The following is a 26910-nucleotide window of genomic DNA, read 5'->3' on the forward strand; positions in this document are numbered from 1 at the left end:
CCACTCATTGGCAGCAATAACCTGGAATGACACAGTACCACCAAGAGTGGATGAAATAATTCATCAGCTCTGACAGTTCGAAAACAGTCTCACCCCTTCCATCATTTCAGCTGTGGAAAAACTGTCTCAGGAGTTCAAACAACTGAGAGATTACCTATCTTTTCTATCCAGCTCCTCACGTATACCAACCCATGTCTTAGCTATTAACAAAAGGTGTCCTACTGCTCGAGAGAGAAGGTATAGGAGGTATACGCTACGTGCCACCCTATGGTTTTACCTGTGAGATCACGGAGAAGACATGAGGAAGTGGGATGGAAAACCTACCTCAGCTCTGTAGGAATGGGTGAGTGAATGGAAGGGGGAAAAAGGTCAAGGATGATCATCCCATGAAAGCTGTGGCTTCAATCTCTGGAGAACAGCCTCCCAGGTGTAGTGGAAGAGCTGATTTTACTCCAGCTCCTGTGATAAAGACTAATCCCTGTCAAGAAGACATAAGTGGCCAATGTTGCGATCGCTATTAGAGGGGCCCTGCCTCCAGACAGGTGGAGGTAGGGGACAATCGGATTTACTGGACTGTGTGGTTCAGATGGCTTGGCACATCAGTCCCACAGAAGTATAAGGCTCTAGTAGATACCGGTGCACAGTGTACCCTGATGCCATCAAGCTGTGTAACCCTTTTCTACTTGTGGAGTGACAGGAGGATCCCAAGAGTTGATTGTACTGGAGGCTGATATCAGCCTCACTAGGAGGAAGTGGCAAAAGCACTCCATTGTGACTGGTCCAGGGGCTCCATGCATTCTTGGCATAGACTACCTCTACTTCAAAGACCCAAAAGGGTACCGATGGGCTTTTAGTATTGTTGCTTTGGAGACAGGAAACTGAGCAGGTCTCCCACCTGGTCTCTCAGAATATCCTTGTGTTGTGGGGTTGCTGAAGGTTGAAGAACAAGTGCCACTTGTGACCACAACAGTGCACCGTCGGCAATATCACACCCACTGAGACTCCCTGATTCGCATCCATAAGTTGATCTGTAGACTGGAGAGCCAAGGAGTGATCAGTAGGACCCGCTCACCCTTTAAAAGCCTTATATGGCCAGTGCGAAAGTCTTAACGGAGAGCGGTGACTAACAGTAGACTATCGTGGCCTGAATGAAATCACACCACCCTTGAGTGCTGCGGTACCGGACATGCTAGAACTTCATTATGAACTGGAGTCAAAGGCAGCCCAGTGATATGACACAACTGATATTGCCAATGTATTGTTCTCAATTCCTTTGTCAGCGGAGTGCAGGCCACAGTTCTCTTTTACTTGGAGGGGCTTGCAGTACACTTGGAACCGACTGCCCCAGGGGTGAAAGCACAGCCCTACCATCTGCTACGGACTGATTCAGAGTGCACTGGAACAAGGACAAGCTGCAGAACACCTGCAGTACATTGATGACATTATCTTGTGGGGTGCTACAGCGGAAGAAGTTTTTCAGAAAGGGAGGAAAAGAATCCAAATCCTGCTGAAAGCCGGTTTTGCCATAAAACGAAGTAAGGTCAAGGGACCTGCACAGGAGATCCAATTTTTGGGAATAAAATGGCAAGATGGACGTCACTAGATCCCCACAGATCTGATCAAAAAGTTAACAGCAATGTCTCCACCAACTAATAAGAAAGAAACACAAGCTGTCTTGGGTGCAGTGGGTTTCTGGAGAATGCATATCCCAAATTACACTTTGATTGTAAGCCCTCCCTGTCATGTGACCCAGAAGAAGAATGATTTCAAATGGGGCCCTGAGCAACAACAAGCCTTTGAGCAAATTAAACGCGAGATAGTTCATGCAGTAGCCCTTGGACAAGTCCGGACTGAGCCAGATATAAAAAATGTACTCTACACCGCAGCTGGGGAGAACGGTCCTCCCCGGAGCCTCTGGCAGAAAGCTGCAGGGAAGACTCGAGGTCGACCACTTGGCTTTTGGAGTCAACGATACAGAGGATCTGAATATACCCCAACTGAAAAAGAGATACTAGCAGCCTATGAAGGGGTTCGAGCTACTTCAGAAGTGACTGGCACTGAAGCACAGGTCCTCCTGTCACCCCGGTAGCCCATACTGGGCTGGATGTTCAAAGGCAGGGTCTCCTCTACACATCATGCAGCTGATGCTCCATGGAGTGAGTGGGCTGCACTAATGTCCTGGGTTTAGAAGTAGCAGTCATTTTTCTCTTTCTTGGTAGCTGGTGCAGTGCTGTGTTTTGACTTTCAGGCTGGGAACAGAGCTGATAACAATGATGTTTTCGTTTGGCCAAGGACTTTGTGAGCCTCATGCACTGCCAGGGGGGACGGGAAGCCGAGAGGAAGCAGAGACGGGACACCTGATCCAAACTGACCAAAAAGGTATTCCATGCCACAGCACGTCATGCCCAGGATGTAACTGGGAGTTACCCAGAAGGACAGGGGGTCTTCTGGGTCAGAAGCTTTTTTTCAGCGGGTGGTATTGTATCCTTTTCCCTTGTTATTTTCTCTTATCATTGTTGTCGTTGGTGGTAGCGGTGGTGATTTGTATAGTACATTGGTTGCTAGACTGTTCTTATCTTAACCCGTGGGAGTTGCATTCTTTCAATTCTCCTCCCCATCCCTCCAGGAGCGGGGAAATGGAGGAGCCCCCGGGGGACGACACAGGCCTCGACTGCTTCCAGCCCGGCACCACTCACTGGGAGTGAGTGCACAAGCTGTCTGGCTGGGTTTAAACCACGACAACTAATTACACAGTGAGCTCGAAAAGGAAATCCCAGTTATGCAGGAATTCTAGAAGTCATCATGGACTGGCCAGAGGGCAAAGGTTTTGGAATGTCACCAGAGGAGTAGGTGATGCGTGCTAAAGAGGCCCCACCATATAATAAACTGTTAGAAAGTTGAAAGCAGTATGCCTTGTTTACTGATGGGTCCTGCCATATTGTGGGAAAGCATTGGAGATGGAAAGAAGCTGTATGGAATCCCCAGTGAGAAGTTGCAGAAACTGCTGAAGTAGAGGGTGAATCAAGTCTGTGCAGAGGTGAAAGCGATGCAGCTGGCCTTGGACATTGCTGAACGAGAAAAGTGGCCAGTACTTTATACTGATTCATGGATGGTGGCAAATGCCCTGTGGGCATGGTTGCAGCAATGGAAGCAGAGCAACTGGCAATGCAGAGGTAAACCCATCTGGGCTGCTGCACTGTGGCAAGCACACAGCCGCGGAGGCGCAGAGACGCCCTTTCCTGAGGCGCATTGCCCGTATGCTGAGGGGCCGCTGAGCCACCATGCAGCTCTTTATCCGCGCCCAGGCCCTCCACACCGTCGAGGTCTCCAGCACCGAGACTGTCACTCAGTTCAAGGAGCAGGTGGCACTGCTGGCCGGTGTCCCCCCCCAGGACCAAGTGCTGCTCTTCAGTGGGACCCCCCCTGGACGATGATGCTGTGCTGGGACAGAGCCCCCTCCCTGAATTGGCCACCCTCGACCTCACCTCCCGCCTCCTCGGGGGGAAAGTCCATGGTTCCCTCGCCCGCGATGGCAAAGTGAGGGGCCAGACCCCCAAGGTAGCCAAGCAGGAGAAGAAGAAGAAGAAGACGGGCCGGGCCAAGTGGTGCATGCAGTAAAACCGCCGCTTCGTCAACGTCGTGCAAGGCTTCGGCAAGAAGAAGGGGACCAACGCCAACTCCTGAGTGGTGGCACCAGTTAAACGGGCACTGGATTGGGGCCAATTCCCGGCAATAATTTTTTTTTTTTTTTTTTTTGGCCCACTGGTGAACAAAATGGGTGCCCTGGTGACAGAAGATACAGAGATGGCAGAGTTACTGAATGCCTTCTTTGTCTCTGTCTACTCTGCCGGAGGCAGTCCTGAAGAGCCCTGTACCGCTGAGACCTCAGATGAAGTCAGGTCAACGGAGCGGTTTGCCTTAGTCGATGAGGAATGGGTTAGAGACCAGTTGAGCAATCTGGACATCCATAAATCCATGGGTCCAGATGGGATGCACCCGCGGGTGCTGAGGGAACTGGCGGAGGTCATTGCTAGACCGCTCTCCATCATCTTTACCAAGTCTTGGGAAACGGGAGAGGTGCCTGAGGACTGGAGGAAAGCAAATGTCACTCCAGTCTTCAAAAAGGGCAAGAAGGAGGACCCGGGTAACTATAGACCGGTCAGCCTCACCTCCATTCCTGGGAAAGTGATGGAACACCTTATCCTTGGTGCCATCTTAAGGCATATCAAGGATAAGAGGGTTATGAGGAGCAGTCAACATGGCTTCACCAAGGGGAAGTCATGCTTGACCAATCTCATAGCCTTTTATGAGGAAATAACACAGTGGATGGATGATGGCAGAGCGGTGGATGTGGTCTACCTTGACTTCAGCAAAGAGTCTGACACAGTCTCCCACAGCATCCTTGCAGCTAAATTGAGGAAGTGTGGTCTGGATGATCAGATAGTGAGGTGGACTGTGAACTGGCTGAAGGAGAGAAGCCAGAGAGTTGTAGTCTATGGGGCGGAGTCTAGTTGGAGGCCTGTATCTAGTGGAGTGCCTCAAGGGTCAGTACTGGGACCAGTATTATTTAATATATTCATCAACGATTTAGATGAGGGTATTGAGTGTACTATCAGCAAGTTTGCTGATGACACTAAGCTGGGAGGGGTGGCCGACACGCCAGAAGGCTGTGCTGCCATCCAGAGGGACCTGGACAGGCTGGAGAGTTGGGCGGGGAATAACTTGATGAAATATAACAAGGGAAAGTGTAGAGTCCTGCATCTGGGCAGGAACAACCCCAGGTTCCAGTATAGGTTAGGGAACGACCTGTTAGAGAGCAGTGTAGGGGAGAGGGACCTGGGGGTCCTAGTGGACGACAGGATGACCATGAGCCAACACTGTGCCCTTGTGGCCAAGAAGGCCAATGGCATCCTGGGGTGTATTAGAAGGGGGGTGGTTAGTAGGTCGAGAGAGGTCCTCCTTCCCCTCTACTCTGCCCTGGTGAGACCGCATCTGGAATATTGTGTCCAGTTCTGGGCCCCTCAGTTCAAGAAGGACAGGGACCTGCTGGAGAGAGTCCAGCGCAGGGCAACTAAGATGATTAAGGGAGTGGAGCATCTCCCTTATGAGGAAAGACTGAGGGAGCTGGGTCTCTATAGTTTGGAGAAGAGGAGAATGAGGGGTGACCTTATTAGTGTGTATAAATATATAAAGGGGGAGTGTCACGAGGATGGAGCCAGGCTCTTCTCAGTGGCAAACAATGATAGGACAAGGGGCAATGGGTACAAACTGGAACACAAGAGGTTCCTCTTAAACTTGAGAAGAAACTTCTTCTCAGTGAGGGTGACGGAACACTGGAACAGGCTGCCCAGGGAGGTTGTGGAGTCTCCTTCTCTGGAGACATTCAAAACCCGCCTGGACATGTTCCTGTGTAAACTTATCTAGGTGTTCCTGCTCCGGCAGGGGGATTGGACTAGATGATCTTTTGAGGTCCCTTCCAATCTCTAGCATACTGTGATACTGTGATATCCCTCCCAGGGTGCAGAAGCTGGTGGTGAAGTTATGCCACGTCAATGCTCATGTACCCACGTTTCACGCCACTGAGGAACACCAGAACATCCAACAGGTGGGTAAAGCTGCTAAGATTGAAATGGCTCTGCTGGACTTAGATTGGCAACATAAGGGTAAACTATTTTTGGCCTGGTGGGCCCATGACACTTCAGGCAGTCAGGGCAGAGATGAAACATACAGATTGGCTCGTGATCGAGGATGGATTTAACAGTGGACACTATTGCGCAGGTTATTCACGACTGTGAAACATGTGCTTCAATTAAGCAAGCCACCCAAGTCTTGGAAGGCAGATGCAGGGACTGTGAAAATGAAGACCTTGGGCCCACTGTACGAGAGGAACTGTTTCAAGACCATCTTAAAACTCTGAACGTGCACAAGTCCATGGGTCCTGATGAAATCCATCTGTGGGTCCTGAAGGAGCTGGCAAATGAAGTTGCTAAGCCGCTGGCCATCATATTTCAAAAATCATGGCAGTCAGGTGAAGTTCCCAATGACTGGAAAAAGGGAAATATAACCCCCATTTTCAAGAAGGGGAAAATGGATGACCCAGGGAGCTAAAGACCAGTCAGTCTTACCTCTGTGCCTGCCAAAATCTTAGAGAAGATTCTTTTGGAAGGCATGCTAAGGCACATGAAAATCAACAAGGTGCTTGCTGACAGGCAGCATGGCTTCACTAAGGGGAAATCCTGCCTGACCACTTTGGTGGCCTTTTATGATGGGGCTACAGAACTGATGGAGAGCAGTAAAGCAGTTGATGTCATCTACCTGGATTTGTGTAAAGCATTCGACACTGTCCCACATGACATCCTTGTCTCTAAATTGGAGAGACATCAATTTGATGAATGGACCACTCAGTGGATAAAGAACTGGCTGGATGGCCACACACAAAGAGTTGTGGTCAATGGCTCAATGTCCGGCTGGAGACCAGTAACGAGTGGTGTCCCTCAGGGATCAGTGTTGGGACTGGTCTTGTTTAACATCTTCATCACTGACATGGACCGTGGGATTGAGTGCGCCCTCAGCAAGTTTGCCGATGACACCAAGCTGTGTGGTTCGGTTGATACGCTGGAGGGAAGGAATGCCATCCAGAGGGACCTTGACATGCTTGTGAGGTGGGCGGATGCCAAATTCATGAAGTTTAACCATGACAAGTGCAAGGGCCTACACCTGGGTTGGAGCAATCCCAGGCACAGCTACAGGCTGGGCAGAGAAGAGATTCAGAGCAGCCCTGCAGAGAAGGAGTTGGGGGTGCTGGTTGATGAGAAAATGAACATGAGCCGGCAGTGAGCGCTTGCAGCCCAGAAAGCCAACCGTATCCTGGGCTGCATCAAAAGGAGCGTGACCAGCAGGTCGAAGGAGGTGATCCTGCCCCTTTATTCTGCTCTCGTGAGACCTCACTTGGAGTATTGTGTACAGTTCTGGTGTCCTCAACATAAAAAGGACATGGAACTGTTGGAACAAGTCCAGAGGAGGGCCACGAGGGCCACGATCAGGGGACTGGAGCACCTCCCATATGAAGACAGGCTGAGAAAGTTGGGGCAGTTCAGCTTGGAGAAGAGAAGGCTGCGTGGAGACCTCATAGCAGCCTTCCAGTATCTGATGGGGGCCTGTAGGGATGCTGGCGAGGGACTCTTCATTAGGGACTGTAGTGATAGGACAAGGGGTAATGGGTTAAAACTTAAAAAGGGGAAGTTTAGATTGGATATAAGGAGGAAATTCTTTCCTGTTAGGTTGGTGAGGCACTGGAATGGGTTGCCCAGGGAGGTTGTGAATGCTCCACCACTGGCAGTGTTCAAGGGCAAGCTGGATAAGGCCTTGGGTGATATGGTTTAGAGCGAGATGTCCCTGCCCATGGCAGGGGTTTGGAACTTGATGATCTTAAGGTCCTTTCCAACCCTAACTATTCTATGATTCTATGAAGCCAAGTGGTTATAGCCTCCTTGGTATGGTGGACGATGTCTCAAGTACCAGTATGGAAGCCCTGGCAGATCGATTATATCACACTCCCCCCAACCTGCCTAGGAAAGCACCATGTGCTTATGGTGGAAGCAACCACCGGATGGCTGGAAACATACACCGTGTCCCATGCCACTGCCCAGAACGCTATCCTGGGCCCTGTGAAACAGATTTTGTGGCAACATGGCACCCCAGAGAGAATTGATTCAGGCAACGGGACTCGTTTCTGGACAAACTTATAGACTCTTGGGCCAATAAGCATGGCATTGAGTGGATATAACACAGCCCCTACCATGCACCAGCCTCTGGAAAAATCACATAGTACAATGAGCTTTTAAAAACTACACTGAGAGCATGGGTGGTGGGACTTTCAAACATTGGGATACACATTTACGAAAGGCCACCTGGTTGGTCAGCACCAGAGGATCTTGCCAACAGGGCTGGCCCAGCCCAGTCAGAACTTTTACATACTGTAGAAGGGGATAAAGTTCCTTTAGTGCATATAAAGAATTCGCTGGAGAAGAGTCTGCTTCAGGTAAATACAAACCCACTTTGCCCAGGGACCCGTATATACTTGGTGGGTAACGTAGGAAGATGGGGAAGTCCGATGTATACCTCAAGGCGATTTTATTTTAGGGGAAAACAGCCAATGAACTTAATTGTATGCTGTTGCCTGCTATGTAGCGCTTTTATAGCCCACCAACCAGATGTCTTCAGGTCACCATTGACTGGCCCTGACTTCCCTCCAACAATCATTCCAGCAAAGAATTAACTTTGATGAAACCAGGCAAGTTCTGCAACGATCCAACACTACACAGCCTCTACTGCTCTGAAAGACTGTTACAAGAGATGGAGCCTGACATTATGGACCAGATGGGCTCAGCAACTTTATAGGGATTGGTCCATGCACTAAGGAACGATATCTCTCTCTCTCTCTGTGTGTGGATCTGTATTTGTGTATATATATATATATATATGGAAAAAGAGTGATGGTGTATTGAGAATGTAGAATTTGAGCATGATGTGAATGGTTTGGAATAAGGGGTGGATACTGTCCTGAGTTCTGCAGTCGCAGTCATTTTTCTCCTTAGTGGCTGGTGCAGTGCTGTGTTTTTTACTTTCAGCCTGGGAACATCACTGATAACACCGATGTTTTTAGTTGTTGCTCAGTAATGTTTACTATGACCAAGGACTTTGTGAGTCTCATGCTCTGCCAGGGAGGAGGGGAAGCTGGGAGGAAGCAGAGATAAAACGCCTGACCCAAACTGACCAAAGAGGTATTCCATACCACAGCACGTCATGCCCAGTATATAAACTGGGGGCAGTTACCCAAAAGGGCTAGATCACTCCTCAGATCGGGCTGGGTATCAGTCGGTGGGTGGTGAGTGGTTGTATTCTCTTCCCTTGTTATTTCCCTTATCATTATTATTATTGGTGGTAGCAGTAGTGGGTTTTTATTATATCTCAATTACTGGACTGTTCTTATCTCACCCTTTGAGAGTTACATTCTTTCGTTTCTCCTCTATCCCTCTGCGAGGGCGGGGAGTGAGTGAGCGGTTGTGTGGTTCTGGGTTGTGGGCTGGGCTTAAACCACGACACCCCCAAAAACCCAAATTATGCTGATAGTGTCTACACTGAGCCACCATAAAGGTGTGACACCCAGGACACAAAAAGACAGTACAGCGGCCACGTCCTAGGCTGGACACTTGGAGGGAGTCCTGACTGGCCATACACACAGAACAGCATCTCTTGGTGCAGCTACACACCCCACTGACCAAGCCCTGTCCTCATCCTACAGTGTTTGTATTCCGAGAATCCCATCCTCATCACCAAATATATTCCACGTTCGTGGGATTCCTGTGTACAAAGACCGGACACCAAACATAATATAAACAATCAGATGGTCTAGTCTATTTATTGCGCTACTAATGCAAAGCTAATTTACACTAACATGAGCCAAGTTACATACATACCGACCCCTGACTGCACAGCATACTGCCTAGCAGGAGAAGGAGGTGGAACATAATGCCCAGAGGGGTGGTAGGCAGTGCATCATCAGGGGCATGCCCTGAATCAATAAGCGCATCTGACCTTCTCACCTGTCAGGTCCTTATATCCCCTCTCGGGTTGGAGTGGAAAATTGCTAGTTGCAACATCAGCACACATATAGCCAGCATGTGAACAGATGTTTGCCAGTATTATTGAATTGCTGAGGTGAGTAGCTCAAGAGAGGATACCTTCAACACCTGAGCTGGAGGAAGCTCAGCTTCCATGAGCCTCAATTCAGAGCAGCAAGAGCCACCGAAGGAGCATCAAGTCCTCTACAACTTGCTCAGGAGCTGGCAGCTCAGCTGACATGAGCAGCTGACTCACAGGGGGCGGTGCCAGGAGGGACTGTACCAGCCCTGACTGGATAAAAACCCGCCCCAGGGAATGGGAGCAGGAGCGTTGCAAACAGGGCATGGTGCGGCAATTGGTGTGGGGTAGGCGAGCGGGATAGTGAGCACTCTCCTTATGACCAGGGCCCAGTCTGGGAGCTCTTCTCTGGCTGCCCCGGCAGTGCCCATAAAGAGGAGGAGGACAATTAAAAGCAAGGAGTTTCCTCCTAAATCTGATGTCCCCACCCAGAACCACTTCTCAGTTCTGCAGGGGGCTAATGAGGAAACACACATCTAACCACATGAACGTATGGGTCAGTGTTAAACGGAGAACAGCTAAGGGGGACATTATTCTTGGGATCTGTTACAGACCACATGATCAAGAGGACTTTATAGACAGATAGGAATAGTCTCATGATTGCAGGCCCTTGTCCTCATACAGGACTTCAACCACCCTGATATCTGTTAGAGGGACGGCAGGGCCCAGCATAAGCAATCCAGGAGGTTCGATTGTGTGGAAGACATCTTCCTTCTGCAAGTAATAGAGGAGCCGACAAGGAGAGGTGCCATGCTTGATCTTGTGCTCACCAACAGGGAAGGGCTGGTAGGAAATATGATGCTCCAGGGAAGCCTCGGTTGTAGCGATCATGCGATGGTCGAGTTTGAGATCCTCAGGACAGTGGGAATAGTGTGTAGCAAGCTCACTGCCCTGGACTTCAAGACAGCAGACTTGGGCCTCTTCAGGAACCTGCTTAGTAAAGTTCCATGGGATATAGCCCTAGAGGGCAGGGGGACCCAAGACTGTTGATTGATATTCAAGGATCACCTGCTACAAGCTCAGGAGTGTTGTGTCCCAACTGGAAGGAAATGCAGAAGGAGGGCCAGGAGACCTCCTTGGATGGATAAGGAGCTGCTTAGGAAACTTAGAGGGGAAAAAATATTCTTATAAAGGGCAGGTGGCCTGGGAATAATACAGGGATGTTGTCCTCCCAGACAACAGCTTCCCAGATAGGGACCAGATTAGGCAAGCTAAGGCCCAGTTAGAATTAAACTTGACTAGGGATGTGAAAGATAGCAGGAAGGGGTTCTGTAGGTGCATAGTGAACAAAAGACAGACTAGGGACAACATGTCCCCTCTCCGAAAGCTATCAGGAGAACTGGCTACCCTGGATTTGGAGAAGGATGAGGTTCTTAATGATGCCTTTGCCTCAGTCTTCACTGAAAAATACTCTAACCACACCAACTAAGTCTTGGAAGGCAGACACAGGGACTGCGAGAATGAAAACCTTAGACCCACTGTAGGAGAGGATCAGGTTCAAGACCATTTTAAGAATCTGAATGTGCACAAGTCCATGGAAACTGATAAAGTCCATCCATGAGTCCCAAAGGAGCTGGCAAATGAAGTTGCTAAGCCACTGTCCATCATATTTGAAAAATCATGGCAGTCAGGTGAAATTCCCAACCATTGGAAAAAGGGTAATATAGCCCCTATTTTCAAGAAGAGAAAACTGGAAGATCTGGGGAACTACAGACCATTCAGTCTCACCTCTGTGCCTGGCAGAATCTTGGAGCAGATTCTCCTGGAAGGCATGCTAAGGCACATGAAAATCAACAAGGTGCTTGGTGACGGCCAACATGGCTTCACTAAGGGGAAATCATGCCTGACCAATTTGGTGGCCTTCTGTGATGGGGCTATGGAACTGATGGGTAGGGGCAGAGCAGCTGACATCATCTACCTGGACTTGCGCAAAATGTTTGACACTGTCCTGCATGACATCCTTGTCTCTAAATTGGAAAGACATCAATTTGATAGATGGACCACTCAGTGGATAAAGAACTGGCTGGATGGCTGCACGCAAATTGCTGTGGTCAGTGGCTCAATGTCCAGCTGGAGACCAGTAACGAATGGTGTTTCTCAGGGATGGGTGTTGGGACTGATCTTGTTCAACATCTTTGTCAGTAATGTGGGCAGTGGGATTCAGTGCCCTCAGCAAGTTTGCCGATGACACCAAGCTGTGTGATTCAGTTGATATGCTGGAGGGAAGTAATGCCATCCAGAGGGACCTTGACACATTTGTGAGGTGGGCTAATGCCCACCTTATGAAGTTTAATCATGCCAAGTGCAAGGTCCTACACCTGGGTCCGGGCAATCCCAGGCCCAGCTACAGGTTGGATGGAGAAGAGATTCAGAGGAGCCCTGCAGAGATGGACTTGGGGGTGTTGGTCGATGAAAAATGTAACTTGAGGTCGCGGTGTAAGCTTGCAGCTCAAAAAGCTAACCATATCCTGGTCTGCATCAAAAGGAGCATGACCAGCAGGTCAAAGGAGGTGATCCTCCCCCTCTACTCTGCTGTCGTAGCACCTCACTTAGAATATTGGGACCAGTTCTGGTGTCCTCAACATAAAAGATGGAACTGTTGGAAAAAGTCCAGAGGAGGGGCACGAGGATGATCAGGGGACTGGAACCCCTCCTGTATGAAGACAGGCTGAGAAAATTGGGGCTGTTCAGCCTGGAGAAGAGAAGGCTGCGTGGAGATCTCATAGCAGCCTTCCAGTATCTGAAGGGGGCCTGTAAGGATGCTGGGGAGGGACTCTTCATTAGGGACTGTAGTGACAGGACAAGGGATAACAGGTTAAAACTTCTACAGGGGAATTTTTGATTGTATATAAGGAGGAAGTTCTTTACTGTAAGGGTAGTGAGGCACTGGAACGTGTTGCCCGAGGAAGTTGTGAACGCTCCATCCCTGGCAGTGTTCAAGGTGAGGTTGTATAGAGGCTTGGATGGCATGGTTTAGTGTGAGGTGTCCTTGCCCATGGCAGGTGAGTTGGAACTAGATGATCTTAAGGTCCTTTCCAGCCCTAACTATTTTATGATTTTATAAGACTCCATTGCGCTAACCACGGTTTTCCAGGCTGGCTAACTCCCCTGTTTTCAAGGTTCACTGAACCTATGCCAAACAGTACTTTTCCATTCCTGTGTGTTTCACTACAGACCATTATCATCTGACACAGACACAGAACTAGTAAATTACTTTAAGAATATTGTTTTAATCGCTTCCTGGGTTTGCTTTCATTAAATTGTACCTTGATTTTTTCCTTGAAATATCATTTCCATTGCTAGTCATTTCCTTTTTTTTTTTTGGTTATGTAAGGAGCACTATATACATAGCCAGCAAATCTTCCATCTGATATTTCCTGGACATAGTGGATTTGTGGAAGTTTTGTAATCATAACCCAAGTAAGCTTAAAAATTGCTTAATGTCTGGTTCGTTTTAGACTTCAAGTGTTGTTGGACCAGCTCAACAAACATTGGAAAACAGTATGTCTGGCATATCAACTTCTGCTTCTCATTTGCCTTCTGAAAATGAAAACCAGCAACAAATACAGACAAAGGTGTATAATCCAGAGACTCTAATTACTATCCAAACACAGGACATTTCTCAGCCTGGTAGCTTTTCAGTAGTCTCTACTCCAGGTCAGCTGCAGTGCAGTGATGCATTATTGCAGCAAGCTGCACAGTTCCAAACAAGAGATTCCCTAACTAGGGAAGTCTTGCAATCAGATGGCACAGTGGTCACTTTGTCACAGTTAACTGATGCATCACAGCAACAACAGTCTACACTCTCAGAACCAGCACAGGCATTTCAGGAACAGATTTCATCAAGTATTTTCTCATCAGGAAGTTGCATGAGTAAGTTACAGAACACTATCCAGCAACTGCAAGCTGGACATTTTCCAAGAAACACTGCCACTGGCAGCAATAGGAAAGTTGACTTGGTGCAACAGGTATTGGAAGCTCAACAGCAGTTATCTTCTGGTTTATTTTCTGGTTCAGACTGCAGTGAGGATGTTCAAGATCGGCTAAATGCAGGTATCTTTCAGCAAGTTAGTCAGATACAAAATAGTGTAAATCCTGGGATATTTTCCTCATCAGACACAGCTGTTCATTCCAGATCAAAGAACCTTTTGCCTGGACAAGCTGAAAATGTTCACTCACAACCTGAAAATGCATTGTCCAATCAACAGCAGCAGGCGATGGAGACTTCTGCTGCAATGGTGATAGGAATCCAACAAAAAATTTGCCAGGCTGCATCACAGATGCAATCTGATTTGTTCTCTTCAGCATCAGGAAATGGAGCCCTCCAACAGTCGCCTGTTTACCATCAGACTTCTCACATAATGAGTGGGTTATCAACAAGCGAAGGCATGCAAATGCAGTGTGAATTATTCTCTTCATCTCCGGGTGTTTCTGGAAGTGATACTACTCCTACTGCTCAGCAGCAGGTCTCCAACAATGGACGTACTATGTTTCATGATGCAAATTCTGCAGGTGGCGAAGAAGCTTCAGAACAGAGTGAACAGATGCAAAGTACTGTATTTCAGACCATGGTTCAAATGCAGCATAGTGGAGAAAGTCAATCTCAAGTTAATCTGTTTTCATCTACTAAAAACATGATGGCTGTTCAGGCAAGTGGAACTCAACAACAAGGAGGTGGTCTGTTCCAGCAGAGCAGAGAAATCATGTCTGTTCAGTCAGGAAGCTTTATGCAGCAGTCTCCACATTCTCAAACTCAGCTTTTTCACTCTCAGAATCCTATTGGTGATAATCAGAATATATCACAGGAAACACAAGGCTCTATTTTCCACAGTCCAAATTCCATTGTCCACAACCAGACCAGTACCAATTCCTCAGACCCACTGCAGCCTCCAATGTTCCACTCACAGAACACCATGGGTGTATTGCAAAGCTCTTCAGTTCCTCAAGACCAGCAGTCTGCTGACACATTCCTTTCCCAGAGTTCAATGAGCAATGCTGCAACTCAAGAACAGGTATCATTCTTTACAAGCCCAAATTCCATTTCTCCTCTTCAGACAGCAACAAATACTGAACAACAGACCTCTTTCCAGCAGCAGACAGAGATATCTCATATCCAGAGTTCTATGCTTCCCCAAGAACAGCCCCAGACTCAGCCTGCTCAGCAAGGTTTGTTTCAGTCTCAAGTGTCACTAGGCTCCATCCAGTCCAGTTCAATTCCTCAGAACCAGCAAGGAACTATCTTCCAGCCTCAGCATTCAATAGTTGCTATTCAGAGTAGTCCTCCATCTCAAGAACAGCAGCAGCAGCAACAGCAAAACATGATGTTCAGTAATCAAAATGCAATGAGTACAGTTGCTTCGCAAAAGCAGAACATGATTTTCAATCCAAATCAAAACCCGGTTACCAATCAGGAGCAACAAGGCCAGTCCATTTTTCATCCACAGACTAACATGACATCAATGAACCAGGAGCAGCAGCCCATGCAATTCCAGAGTCAGAGTACCGTGTCTTCTCTTCAGACTCCTGGATCCAGTCAGGCTGAAGCACAGCAGCCAGCCATCTTCCATAACTCACCCCAGATTCAGTTGGTCCAAAGGTCGTCAAGTTCTCAAGAGCAACAAGTCACCCTCTTCATCTCTTCAGCTTCCATGTCTCCTTTACAGAATAGTATGAGCCAGCAAGAGATGCAGCAATCTCCTATGTACTCTTCTCAAAACAGCATGGCAGGAATGCAAGGAACTGCTTCTCCTCCACAGCAACAAGCTGCTTTATTCCACAACACAGCAGGAGGTGCTATCAACCAGCTGCAGAATTCTCCTGCTTCGCCTCAGCAAACATCAGGAATATTCCTGTTTGACATTCAAAACAGTAAGTGATAGATGCCTATTCTGAGTTTACAATTTAGAAGAGCTACTCATTGGAGTCCACAAGACTTAATTCTAAGATAATTAAAAAAAAAAAAAATAAAATAAATCGTGGAATAAGTAATGTAGCACCTCAGTTGAGAATATACTCATCATGGTGCTCTGGATGTTACTGATTTTGCATGAGAACTCTTAGCTTAAATACCTCTTTTGGTTGTCCTACACTTAGGATTAACATGTGACTAAACCACCTTAGAACTGTGTATAGATACTTATACAGAAATAAATATCTATACAATATATTCTAAAAATGTTATTAATAACACTATACAAATAATATGTAAAATACACATACGTACATGTTAAAGGGTTATGCCATCTTGACATCTCCACTAATCTTTCTCTTGCTGCATTTGGTTTCCACAGTTTACACAATAGCTTTGTGGAGAAGAGAAGGCTCTGGGGAGACCTTAGAGCAGCTTCCAGTGCCTCAGGGGGTTGACAGGAAAGCTGGAGACAAGGCCCTGTAGGGACAGGAGAAGGGGGAATGGCTTTAAACCAACAGAGGGAGGTTTAGATGAGATATTAGGAAGTTCTTCCCTGTGAGGGTGGTGAGGTGCTGGCACAGGTTAACCAGAGAAGCTGTGGCTGCCCCATCCCTGGTAGTGTTCAAGGCCAGGTTAGAGAGGGCTTGGTGCAACCTGGTCTAGTGGAAGGTGTCCCTGCCTGTGGCAGGGAATTTAGAACTGGATGAGCTTTAATAAGGTCCCTTTCAACCCAAATCATGCTATGATTCTGATTCAACACTTTCCTTATGCTATGCATTTTGTTTTTCTTTTAGCTATGTGTTGTCCTCTGGGGTGTTAATAGGGTTTGGTTATAATACAGGGTCCATATATTCCATACATACACCTTGAAACCCTGCTCATACCCTGAGGGAGTGGTGAGCAGGGGTGGCCATGTGAACAAAAGTGACTATAACTTTCTACACAGCTCATATGTAAAGAACTTAGCTGATTCACTGCATGTGTTAAACTAATTTAAATGGTACTCTGTTTTTCACTTACTGTTTAACAGACTGTGGCCAGTTGCTAACTTCTGGACCAGTGACGTTGCATGATGAGTTGATGGCTATAAGTCAGACGGGTCAGCCACAGAGCAAGGGACAAGCAGCTGTGCCCACACTTCTCTCCCAGCAGATATCTGAGACGTCTCCACTACCTTCAGCTATGGCAACCAACCAGAATATTGAGAAAATAGATGATCTGCTCGTGTCATTGCAAAACCAGAGGAACAATATAGCTGGCTCCTTTTAATTAGTCAAGTAAGTAATTTGTTTGGGTTTCTGGGCTCTTTGCACACAGGCTTTTGTTCAGTAAGTCTTTACTTTGGAATGTATCACCATGCTTTAAGTGGCTAGCTAAATACCAGTGGTTAGGATGAATAGTTATTTTAAAACAGTCAAAGATCAGAATTTGTATGAAGTGGTTGGTTGAGATTGGTTCTTGTTGTTCAATTGCTGTATGTTTTATCATCTGCTGTTAGGGTGTAGTACTTGATGAAGAAGGAGGGTATATAACTGACAGCTTGGCAGATAAAAGTGTTATGAAATACAACTATAGTTAAAAACTTAAGGCTTATTGAGTAAGTAATAGTCTGTACTATTCTGAAGTTGCCCCCGGGGATCCAGTAATGTAATGTGAAAACAAGTTTAGGTAGAATATGGCAGCTGTTGAGAGTATGCAACATGCTGAGTCTTTGTGAAAACACCATCAGCTGTTACTAGAAAACATTCTGCTTTTAGAAGGTGCCTTTTTCAGTGAGGTGAAAGAGGCTTTGACTACAAATGAGTACCAAGAACCAGGAGGACTCTGGAATCTAGTATTGTCCACAGTGTGTAACTTGGCTCTAGTTAACTCTGTTGCTGTCCTAAATCCCCTGTAAGTTTCACTTCATTTTCTAATATAAGCTGTTGTGGGTTTTTTAAATTTTATTTAAGTTATGAACTTAAATAAAGTGGAAGGAGAATAATCTCTGTGAGAGTGCTGCATTCTGATACTGAGTTTCATGTCTGCTGGTGAGCAACACTTTCAAGATGAAGGAACTAAACTAAAGTAAGGGGATGGCTTTTGTTAGTTATATTTTAACTCTTTTGCTTGCTTGTTTTTTCCTGCAGAAATTCTGTGAAGAAAAAAGTGATGATTTCCCAGATACTCTCAGACCTTCTGACTCTGGATTAGGCTGTGTGGAACTGATTGCTTCTGTCAAAGAGTGGCCCTTTTCTCTAAAGAGCACACACATGGCCAATTGCAGCATCTAGCACCTAAGCCTATGACCATAGTATCTGAGATTTATAGTGCAATGCCGAAAAGCTATGCTTTGTTTTACGAGGGCATGGGATTGTACCATTACCAGATTCCTAAACCTCATTAACAGGGGGGTGCTCTTTGTTGTTGTTAGAAGGTAATACATGTCACCACATTTATTTTTTTTTCCTCCTCTTCCTTCTTCCCCTCTTTTGACTGGAAAAGCTTGTGAAGCAGAAACATCAAATGCCTGTGCCATGAGCCATGACTCATAGCTGTCAGTAAGTGAAGGGATTGTTTTAGAATTGAGTGGGAGAGCTAATACTGTGATTTGCTAATTGCAGTAGGCAGCAACAACAAATTGATAACTATAATCAGCAAGCAGAGAATTGTTTGCTTCTGTAGATAGCCAGAGGTGGGTGCTTCCCATCTGCAGATGTGATTAATCATTTTCCATTTCTCTTATGTGTAACTGTACATGGAGCAAGGGTTTGGTGGGTTTGGTAGCTCTAAAATGAAGACATGAAGGGGAACTTTCAATTAAATTTTGCTCTTAAAATCTTGTCCTCTAAAAAACCTTCTAAAGAACGTTCTGCCTGGCTGAGGAAAAAACTCTGTGTCTCTCGCTCTGACTGGATGGGTTAGAACTCTGTAAAGCTGCATTAGCTGTTCTCAAACCAGTCTTCTCCCTTCCATTCTTTTCATGGTTTTCTTTTTCTCTTCCCCAGTTTCATATTGTGTTTTAAAAAAAGGCATAAATATCCTACTGGCTTTAAATGCCAGAAGCAGCTTTTAGAAATCCATGGCATTAAATTGCTTAGTCAATAGAAGCTTTGACAAATAATCAAGAATTAAGGAGAGGGGAAGCAATTTCTCCACCACCTTCTAAATGCAGGAACCCCCCCTTAACCAGGCGTTTTCCAGCTGTTACTGATGTAAATCTTCAGCTTGACTTTACTCCAAGTTAGGGGGCAAATTACATCATTTTTAAGCATTCTGGAAAATTTCACTTAATCCTGAACTGTTGCATCTTTGTAGCATACTGAGCTCACTGCAGTTTTGAAGTGATTATTTTTCCCTACCAACAGTCCCCCAAATATCATTTCTAGATGGTCATGTTTCACTTTAAAAACTAAAAAAAAAAAAAAAAAGCATTGACTGATGTTACGGAATGTAAGAACAACCCACTTCAGATCATGCAGTTGCATTGTGAGGTATGTGAATTTTTTGGGTGCTCCAACTATCCAGAAAGTTTTGTGAATTCTCACTACAGCCTCATTCAGATCTTTTTTTCTTCTGCATGTAGAAAGCTGTTGCTACCTTGAGACTCAGACAGCTGTCATGTATTGCGATTATGCCTTGATAGAGTGTAGTTGGTATCATGTTATTTTACGTTTTTGTTATTTTAAATAACAAAGACTAGTCTGTAAAAGGTTTTCTAAGTTCCTCTAGTCTGTTTACTGTGTTTTTTCCCTTAACTCGTGCGTGTAATTGAGCCATGTAGAGAGTTTGTTTGTTTAATGGATTTTCCCATTTGTCAGTCTGTCCTGCTGTTCACTTTCTCTTTCTGTCTCTCTTTCTCTCTCTCATTGAGAGGCAATTAATTACGTTTTCAGTAGTAAGGCTTCTTGCCGATATGAAAGGAGCTTTTCAGAAAGAGACCTGCTCTGGGTCATTTAATTTTGAATACAGTTTTCAATCGTTCAGGTTTTGGATGGTTTATATCTAACGTGTGTTTCATTTTTTTGGAAAGCTATATTTTGTATTTAGGAAATGGTATACTATTTTGCTATTTGTACTGAGTGAGTACATTGGCATAAATATAAAAATTTATATACATATATATAAAATATTCTTTTTGCCACACATTTTTGTGGTAAACTTGTGAGTTTGTCTGATGCTCTACCACAACGTGACATCTGATAACTGGGGCAGGGTGGGGTTTGTCATGTCTTTATCGAATATTTAATTACTTTTTGCAACATAAATAACTTGTTCATCTTTCACCATTCCATCAGGTAGCTTATTGTTCCAACTGGCTATGAGAAGCTTCCCTGTGTGTTTTGATGTGTCCGTCACTCAGCAATATGACCTAGTAAGGAAACTCATAGGCACTTAAGCATATATAAAGTAACAGGGTTTCATTCAGAATGAGCCATTCAGCTTTTTTCCACTATCATTGTCTATTTAATATTTTTATTATTAATGTCTCTGTTTTAATTCTTAATTTATGATTATGCTAAAATGTTTAAAATTTTAATCATGATAAAAAAAATCCCTGCTTCCTAATGTCCAGAGCTGCTTTAACCCTGAACCATACTTTTTCTTTCTGCTACTTATTTTTTATCTCCTGATAAGACAAGATATTAACAATCTCATTATGGTTCATGACATGAAAGCAGCAGTCTTGCAGCACTGACTAAATGCTATGTGAGGCTATGTAGAAGACTGAGAATTATGGACTGAAGCAACTTCCAGATGCTTGTGGAAGTCAATAGCTAGTTATTTGAAAATGAACTAGTGGCTTTTGCAGGATCACAGTCCCAGGACAAGCTGCTGGATGTCGTCCAGAGCCTTCATACACAGAAGTAATAGGAATGATAAATTCACTTGTGTGCTGCTTCAGTTTGTTCCATTGTTCCAAAGGGGTGTATCCTTACATGGAAGTGCGGTTGGTCAGTGTCAAGTCACCAGGGACCAATTCTCCACTTAACAAGATGGGTGTCCAAAAGAGAACTTCATACCAGGACTGCTACAGTTCCAGGGGAAGGGTATGTCTGAATTGTGTGCTGTTTTGGGTTGCTCATGAAGAGACGAGAAAAAAAATCTAAAGTAAATTAGAAAAGGCCTGTGCTGTCATGTTTTTCACTTCTGGATAAAGCCTTTTCTTGTGTTAAATTTGTCATGTTCATTTTAGGTCAGTGTTTAAATGTACAACACTTGGAACATGTAATTTGGTTATAAAAAGTATGTCTTCTGAATGAAGAAATTGCTCAGCAGTTGATCAGTGCTTGCAGACAGCTGTTACAAAGGATAATGAGAGGTTTGATAAGCCAATAAAGAGCTTAAAGATGGGCTGCAGGATTTCATGGCAGAAAGACCCAATAACAGTGTGAGCCACATCTGCATTTTATCAGTCCTAAACATTTACTTTTGGAATTTAAGCAGTTGATATTGATAATTGGAGCTTACTCTGCCTTTTTTATTTTATTTTAATCCCATTCCTGTATTTACTGCTTTTCATGATCACTCTGGTGTGCCTGTGATCTGTGAGTAGATGGATGGAGCCTGCAGAAATGAAGTGGTGACATCATGTCTAATCCATTTTGGGTGAGAAAGAAGATACTGAGATATCAGTCTCTCTAAATTTAAAGTTCCCGATGACATTATTTTAAATGGGGAAGTTACTATCATATACACAGAGCAGCAATGAAGTATGGAAGATACTACTAGGTGAAAATGGAAAACTGTAGACCTGCATTGCTGGGATGGGTTTTAAGTGTCTTGTTTTTTTCTGCTGCTTGAGCTCGCTTCTGCAAGAACTGTTAAGTTTACACCTCCACGTTTAATGTGGGCAATACCCTTCAGCTGTGTGTGCCTCTAACACACCCATGGTCCGCTCTCTGCACAGCATCTATGGGGTGTTGGGATTCACAGAACACCCATTTGTTGGCACAGGTTAAAATCTGGGGAAAGGTACCCGCTAGCCACCAGTTGTGACTGCTGCATGCGTTCTCTTGGCTGCTTATATGGGTGCATGTGTATCTATATGTATATAAAATCATGAGTAGCACATAATACACAGTTATCAGCTAAGTGTCTCTTCTGGCAGGAAGTTATTGTTTCTTTTGCTTAATTAGAAAGTCTATGTTTTGTTATTAATTGCCTCCCCGCTGTCTTATTTTTCAGAAGTTATTCAAGCCAAATGCTTTGTTATTATTTTAACATAAAAATAGTTCCAGAAATTGTAGTATCATAGAATAGTTAGGGTTGGATAGGACCTTAAGATCATCTAGTTCCAACCCCCCTGCCATGGGCAGGGACGCCTCACACTAAACCACGTCACCCAAGACCTGTCCTTGAACAATGCCAGGGATGGAGCATTTACCACTTCTCTGGGCAACCTGTGCCAGTGCCTCACCACCCTCACAGTAAAGAACTTCTTCCTTATATCTAACCTGAACTCCCTCTATTTAAGTTTAAACCCATTACCCCTTGTCCTGTCACTACAGTTCCTGAAGAAGAGTCTCTCTCCAGCATCATTGTAGGCCCCCTTCAGATACTGGAAGGCTGCTATGAGGTCTCCACACAAACGTCTCTTCTACCAGGCTGAACAACCCAAATTTTCTCAGCCTGTCTTCATACGGGAGCTGCTCCAGCCCCCTCATCCTCCTCGTGGCCCTCCTCTGGACTTGTTCCAAGAGTTCCATGTCCTTTTTATGTTCAGGACACCAGAACCGTACACAATACTCCAAGTGAGGTCTCACGAGAGCAGAGTAAAGGGGCAGGATCACCTCCTTCGACCTGCTAGTCATGCCCCTTTTGATGCAGCCCAGAATACAGTTAGTTTCTGGGCTGTGAGTGCACACTGAAGTTGGCTCATGTTCATTTTCTCATCGACCAACACCCCAAGTCCTTCTCTGCAGGCTGCTCTGAATCACTTCTCCACCCATCCTGTAGCTGTGCCTGGGATTGCCCTGACCCAGGTGTATCACCTTGCACTTTGTATTGTTGAACTTCATTAGGGAAGGAATGCCATCTAGAGGGACCTTGACATGCTTGTAAGGGGGGCTGATGCCAACCTTATGAAGTTTAACCATGCCAAGTGCAAGTATTTTTAAGATGGAATAAAGCATGAGCAGTTCAGCATTAGTAACTTTGGTAGGTTTTTTAAATTAAAATACTGAGAGTCTGGGCAGCTGTATCAGTGGACATTCCACTATTTTAGACAAATTGATTTATTTTTATTTATTTAATTTTTAAGCTTCTACTGTGATTTTAGTTTAGGATATAGTTTCTAAAAAGAAAACTTGTCTGAACAGATTTTTTATTACCTTTCCGGAGTCTTCAGAAAAACAACTAATCAAGTCAGAAGCTTGCATTTTTCGTAAAAATGTAGTTTAAATCATTATTTGAGTAGCAGGAAAGATGATTTAGAAAAAAGCAAAATCCAAAAGTTGTTACTGGAATAAAAAAGCTGCAAGTGTTTTCCCCCAAGGGTATTTTCATTAAGAGTTAGAATAGAGTTTGACTCAGTTTTTGACTCTTGTGCCTCTCTACTGGGGCTGCTTTTTCAGGGTAATTCCAGGAGAGGAGTATGAGAGATTACAGGCAGCAGTAGAGGCAAGAACAAGAATGAATTGCTTTGTGTGCTTTCATCTGTGAGTTGAGGGTGGAAGGTGAAAACTATTGATTACTGGTGACTTTTCATTAGTGCAAAATTTATTTTCAAGGAATAGGTGTTTGTTGTGTTCTGGAGGACTGGTGGTAGCTCTAGTCTTTTAGCAGCTAAAAGGAAACTAGTGCTGAGATGCTTTGTTTGGGTGGTTGTTTTAATTTGGATCAGTGTTTTGGGATAGATTGTGAGGGTTGCTGTTGAAATGGGATAAATGCTATTTAGATACAAAGAATGCAGCAGCAGATAAACTTGTGGAAGTGTACTTGTAAAATTCTCTACTCAAGTTTGGGGATCTGAGGGGTCACACAAGAGGGAGTGGCTTTTCCTTTCTTACAGTCTGTATAGGTATGTAAATAGGCAATGCCTGTATATTCTAAGATTATATATATGTATATAGAGGAATCATATCTATTATATGTAAGTAATTAGTAGATATGTGCATAGAATACTGTTATATTTACATTTTTATAAACCTGAAATAATATTACTTTTCCTTAGTATGAGGTCATTTACCAAGGATTTTGTATTAACTCATTAATAGTTGTCTAAATGCCTTTCAGTACTGTACGTGTGGTGCTGTTGGTACTACTCCAGAAACTTGCACTGCTTGTGAACATCACTAATATCCATGGGTTGAAACCAGCTGTACACTTTTGTACTTTTATATTTTTTTATTAATAATTTCAGCTGTGGGGGTAGCAAAGAACTACCAAAAAACTGATGGCCCTGGTCAGAGTTGCCCGCAGGATGGGCTCAGGAGTTGTGGCATCAGCATGGGCTTTCTGCATCTATGTGCTCCCCTGACAGCTTTCCACAGGTGACTTCTGACTTTGGGACCTTTTCTGATTCTAAGATAGGTGTGTTCCATGGGCTGGTTGTGGGGACTATGTGACCAGCTTCCAGCTGTTCATCCACCAGTTTATGTAATTGCAGCAGTTTTTCTTTTGGGAGGGGCCACTGATCTACCCACAGGGGGTCATCTGATTTCCAGGTTAAAGGTGGGACCTGATGCAGAACAGTGGTCCCTAGGAAAAATACATGCTTAAGTGCATTCCCCATTGGCTTAGACAGTCTATGCCCAATAGGGTAGGAGATCCAGGTAGCACATAGGGCCTGATCAAAGCAGATCTTCCTTCTGGTCCAAAAATAACAGCAAGCTCTTTGCTCTGTTTTGGAGAGGTTTTACCACCAATTCCTGATAAGAAAGCATGAACATCCATTAAAGGCCACCGGTCAGGCCACTGTGGTGCAGAAATAACTGCAACATCTGCTCCACTGTCAACAATCCCTCACAAAGTAATTTCTGTCCCTCCTGATTTTAAAGTACAGGACAATTGGGGTTGGTCCATAGTTAATTGTTGAGTTCAATAAATTTCAGGTATCCCTGTAGAGTTAAAACATCCTGAGCCCTTCACAGTATGGACAGCATCCGCTAGCTGGGGTGAAAAATATATTAATTGTGCGATTTAGCTTCCATGGTGGCATTGGAGTCCACACCATTATTTTAATTTCTCCTTCAAAATCAGCATCTATGATCCCTGGCACCACAAAAAGGCCTCTTACTGTTGTAGAGGATTGTCCAATTAACAGTGCTGCCTTTCTATGCCTGAATGAGCCATATGTGACAGTTGGAATAAGCACAACTGATGTGTCTCGAATTATTGTCTCTCCTGAGGTGGCCAGGTCCACTCTGGCGCTTTCGCTTGTGCTGCTGCACAAACTGTGACAGCTCCAGGAGGGAGCCATTAGGAGGGGTAATTTGTTGTCATGGCTCGGCCCCTCACTGCTCTCTGCTTGGGGTTTCCTGGTAAAGTTAAAGGCTGGCTATACCGGTCAAATTTCGATCGGCAAGGACTTACATAATGACGCCTTTTACAACAGCGTGAGCAAATTCCAGGTGCTCCCCTTTTATTATTTGCTTTTACTTTTGGACAGTCCTTTCTCAAATGGCCATACTGACCCCACAAAAAGCACTGATGTGACTTAACTGACAATGCCGCAAATGCTTCTGTAATCAGAGACAGATCGTGTTGTCTAGACCCGACGTTCATACAAGCATTTAACATATCATCTATTCTAGGATTTCGTAAAGGTCGCAATACTTTCTGACAGTCAGAGTAAGCATTTTCAATAGCAAGTTGCTTAAAAATATATTTGTGTGCTTTCTCATTATTGATCTGTTTTTCCAGAGACTCATTAAGTTGGTCTAAAAATTTCGTAAATGGCTTGTTTGATTCAGACAAAAGGCTGTCTCTGTTTACGGGCTTCAGGGACAGCTTTCAAAGCATGAAGTGCCAATTGTTTAACTTCCTGCAAGCGCACCTGGCAAATACTGGCTTGTGCAGCCTTGGTGCCAAAAGGAGCTTGCCCCAGTAATGCACGGCAGTGACCACTCGCAATGGGTCACGAGCCCCCAACACTAAGTTTTCAGCAGCCTGGGTGACTGCGAGCTGCCTCATTTTTGACTCCCACATAGTGTATTGCATGTCCATCATTATCAAACAAAACAACATTTTAGAATCATTGGGGGTAAATACATGAGTATCACAGAGAGACTGTATCAAATGGGCTGTATATGGGCCCCAAGTCCATGATCCATCGCAGTTTGCCTAATATATTCGATAAAAGCATAAGAGACTTTCCCACCGCAGGTTGATGCGCGGATTGACTCCACAACTCGTTAAAGTTGTAAAGTATCACAGTATCACACTATGATAGAGATTGGAAGGGACCTCAAAAGATCATCTAGTCCAATCCCCCTGCCGGAGCAGGAACACCTAGATAAGGTTACACAGGAACGTGTCCAGGCGGGTTTTGAATGTCTCCAGAGAAGGAGACTCCACAACCTCCCTGGGCAGCCTGTTCCAGTGTTCCGTCACCCTCACTGAGAAGAAGTTTCTTCTCAAGTTTAAGTGGAACCTCTTGTGTTCCAGTTTGTACCCATTACCCCTTGTCCTATCATTGTTTGCCACTGAGAAGAGCCTGGCTCCATCCTCGTGACACTCCCCCTTTATATATTTATATACACTAATAAGGTCACCCCTCAATCTCCTCTTCTCCAAACTATAGAGACCCAGCTCCCTCAGTCTTTCCTCATAAGGGAGATGCTCCACTCCCTTAATCATCTTAGTTGCCCTGCGCTGGACTCTCTCCAGCAGGTCCCTGTCCTTCTTAAACTGAGGGGCCCAGAACTGGACACAATATTCCAGATGAGGTCTCACCAGGGCAGAGTAGAGGGGAAGGAGGACCTCTCTCGACCTACTAACCACCCCCCTTCTAATACACCCCAGGATGCCATTGGCCTTCTTGGCCACAAGGGCACAGTGTCGGCTCATGGTCACCCTGTCGTCCACCAGGACCCCCAGGTCCCTCTCCCCTACACTGCTCTCTAACAGGTCGTTCCCCAACCTATACTGGAACCTGGGGTTGTTCCTGCCCAGATGCAGGACTCTACACTTTCCCTTGTTATATTTCATCAAGTTATTCCCTGCCCAACTCTCCAGCCTGTCCAGGTCTCGCTGAATGGCAGCACAGCCTTCTGGCGTGTCAGCCACTCCTCCCAGCTTAGTGTCATCAGCAAACTTGCTGATAGTACACTCAATTCCCTCATCTAAATCATTGATGAATATATTAAATAATA

General features: G+C 45.2%; 1 protein-coding gene and 1 pseudogene across 7 annotated transcripts; both read left to right on the forward strand.

The window, feature by feature from the left end:
- The first annotated feature begins 3210 nt into the window (after window positions 1-3210).
- LOC133223410 (ubiquitin-like FUBI-ribosomal protein eS30 fusion protein) lies at window positions 3211-3724 on the forward strand (annotated as a pseudogene).
- Window positions 3725-12806: 9082 nt separating this feature from the next.
- On the forward strand, window positions 12807-21837 carry LOC133223411 (nuclear factor of activated T-cells 5-like). 7 transcript variants are annotated; one of them, XR_009728558.1, is made up of 4 exons: window positions 12807-15570; window positions 16644-16890; window positions 18098-20984; window positions 21150-21837. XR_009728558.1 is itself a non-coding variant. In XM_061374088.1 (3 exons), exons 1-2 carry the CDS (start codon window positions 13206-13208, stop codon window positions 16880-16882), a joined length of 2604 nt encoding a protein of 867 aa, XP_061230072.1. In that variant the 5' UTR covers window positions 12807-13205; the 3' UTR covers window positions 16883-16890; window positions 18098-21837. The 7 variants fall into 7 exon arrangements, 2 of the variants coding, with proteins under 2 accessions (XP_061230072.1, XP_061230071.1); XR_009728559.1 differs by having other exon boundaries at window positions 18098-20643; window positions 20790-21837; XR_009728561.1 differs by having other exon boundaries at window positions 18098-20643.
- The last annotated feature ends 5073 nt before the right edge of the window (window positions 21838-26910 follow it).

This window comes from Neopsephotus bourkii, unplaced genomic scaffold, assembly GCF_033783945.1.
Source record: "Neopsephotus bourkii isolate Nb327-2 ecotype Australia unplaced genomic scaffold, CSIRO-AGI_Nbou_v1 NB_1636, whole genome shotgun sequence".
Taxonomy (NCBI): Eukaryota; Metazoa; Chordata; class Aves; order Psittaciformes; family Psittacidae; genus Neopsephotus; species Neopsephotus bourkii.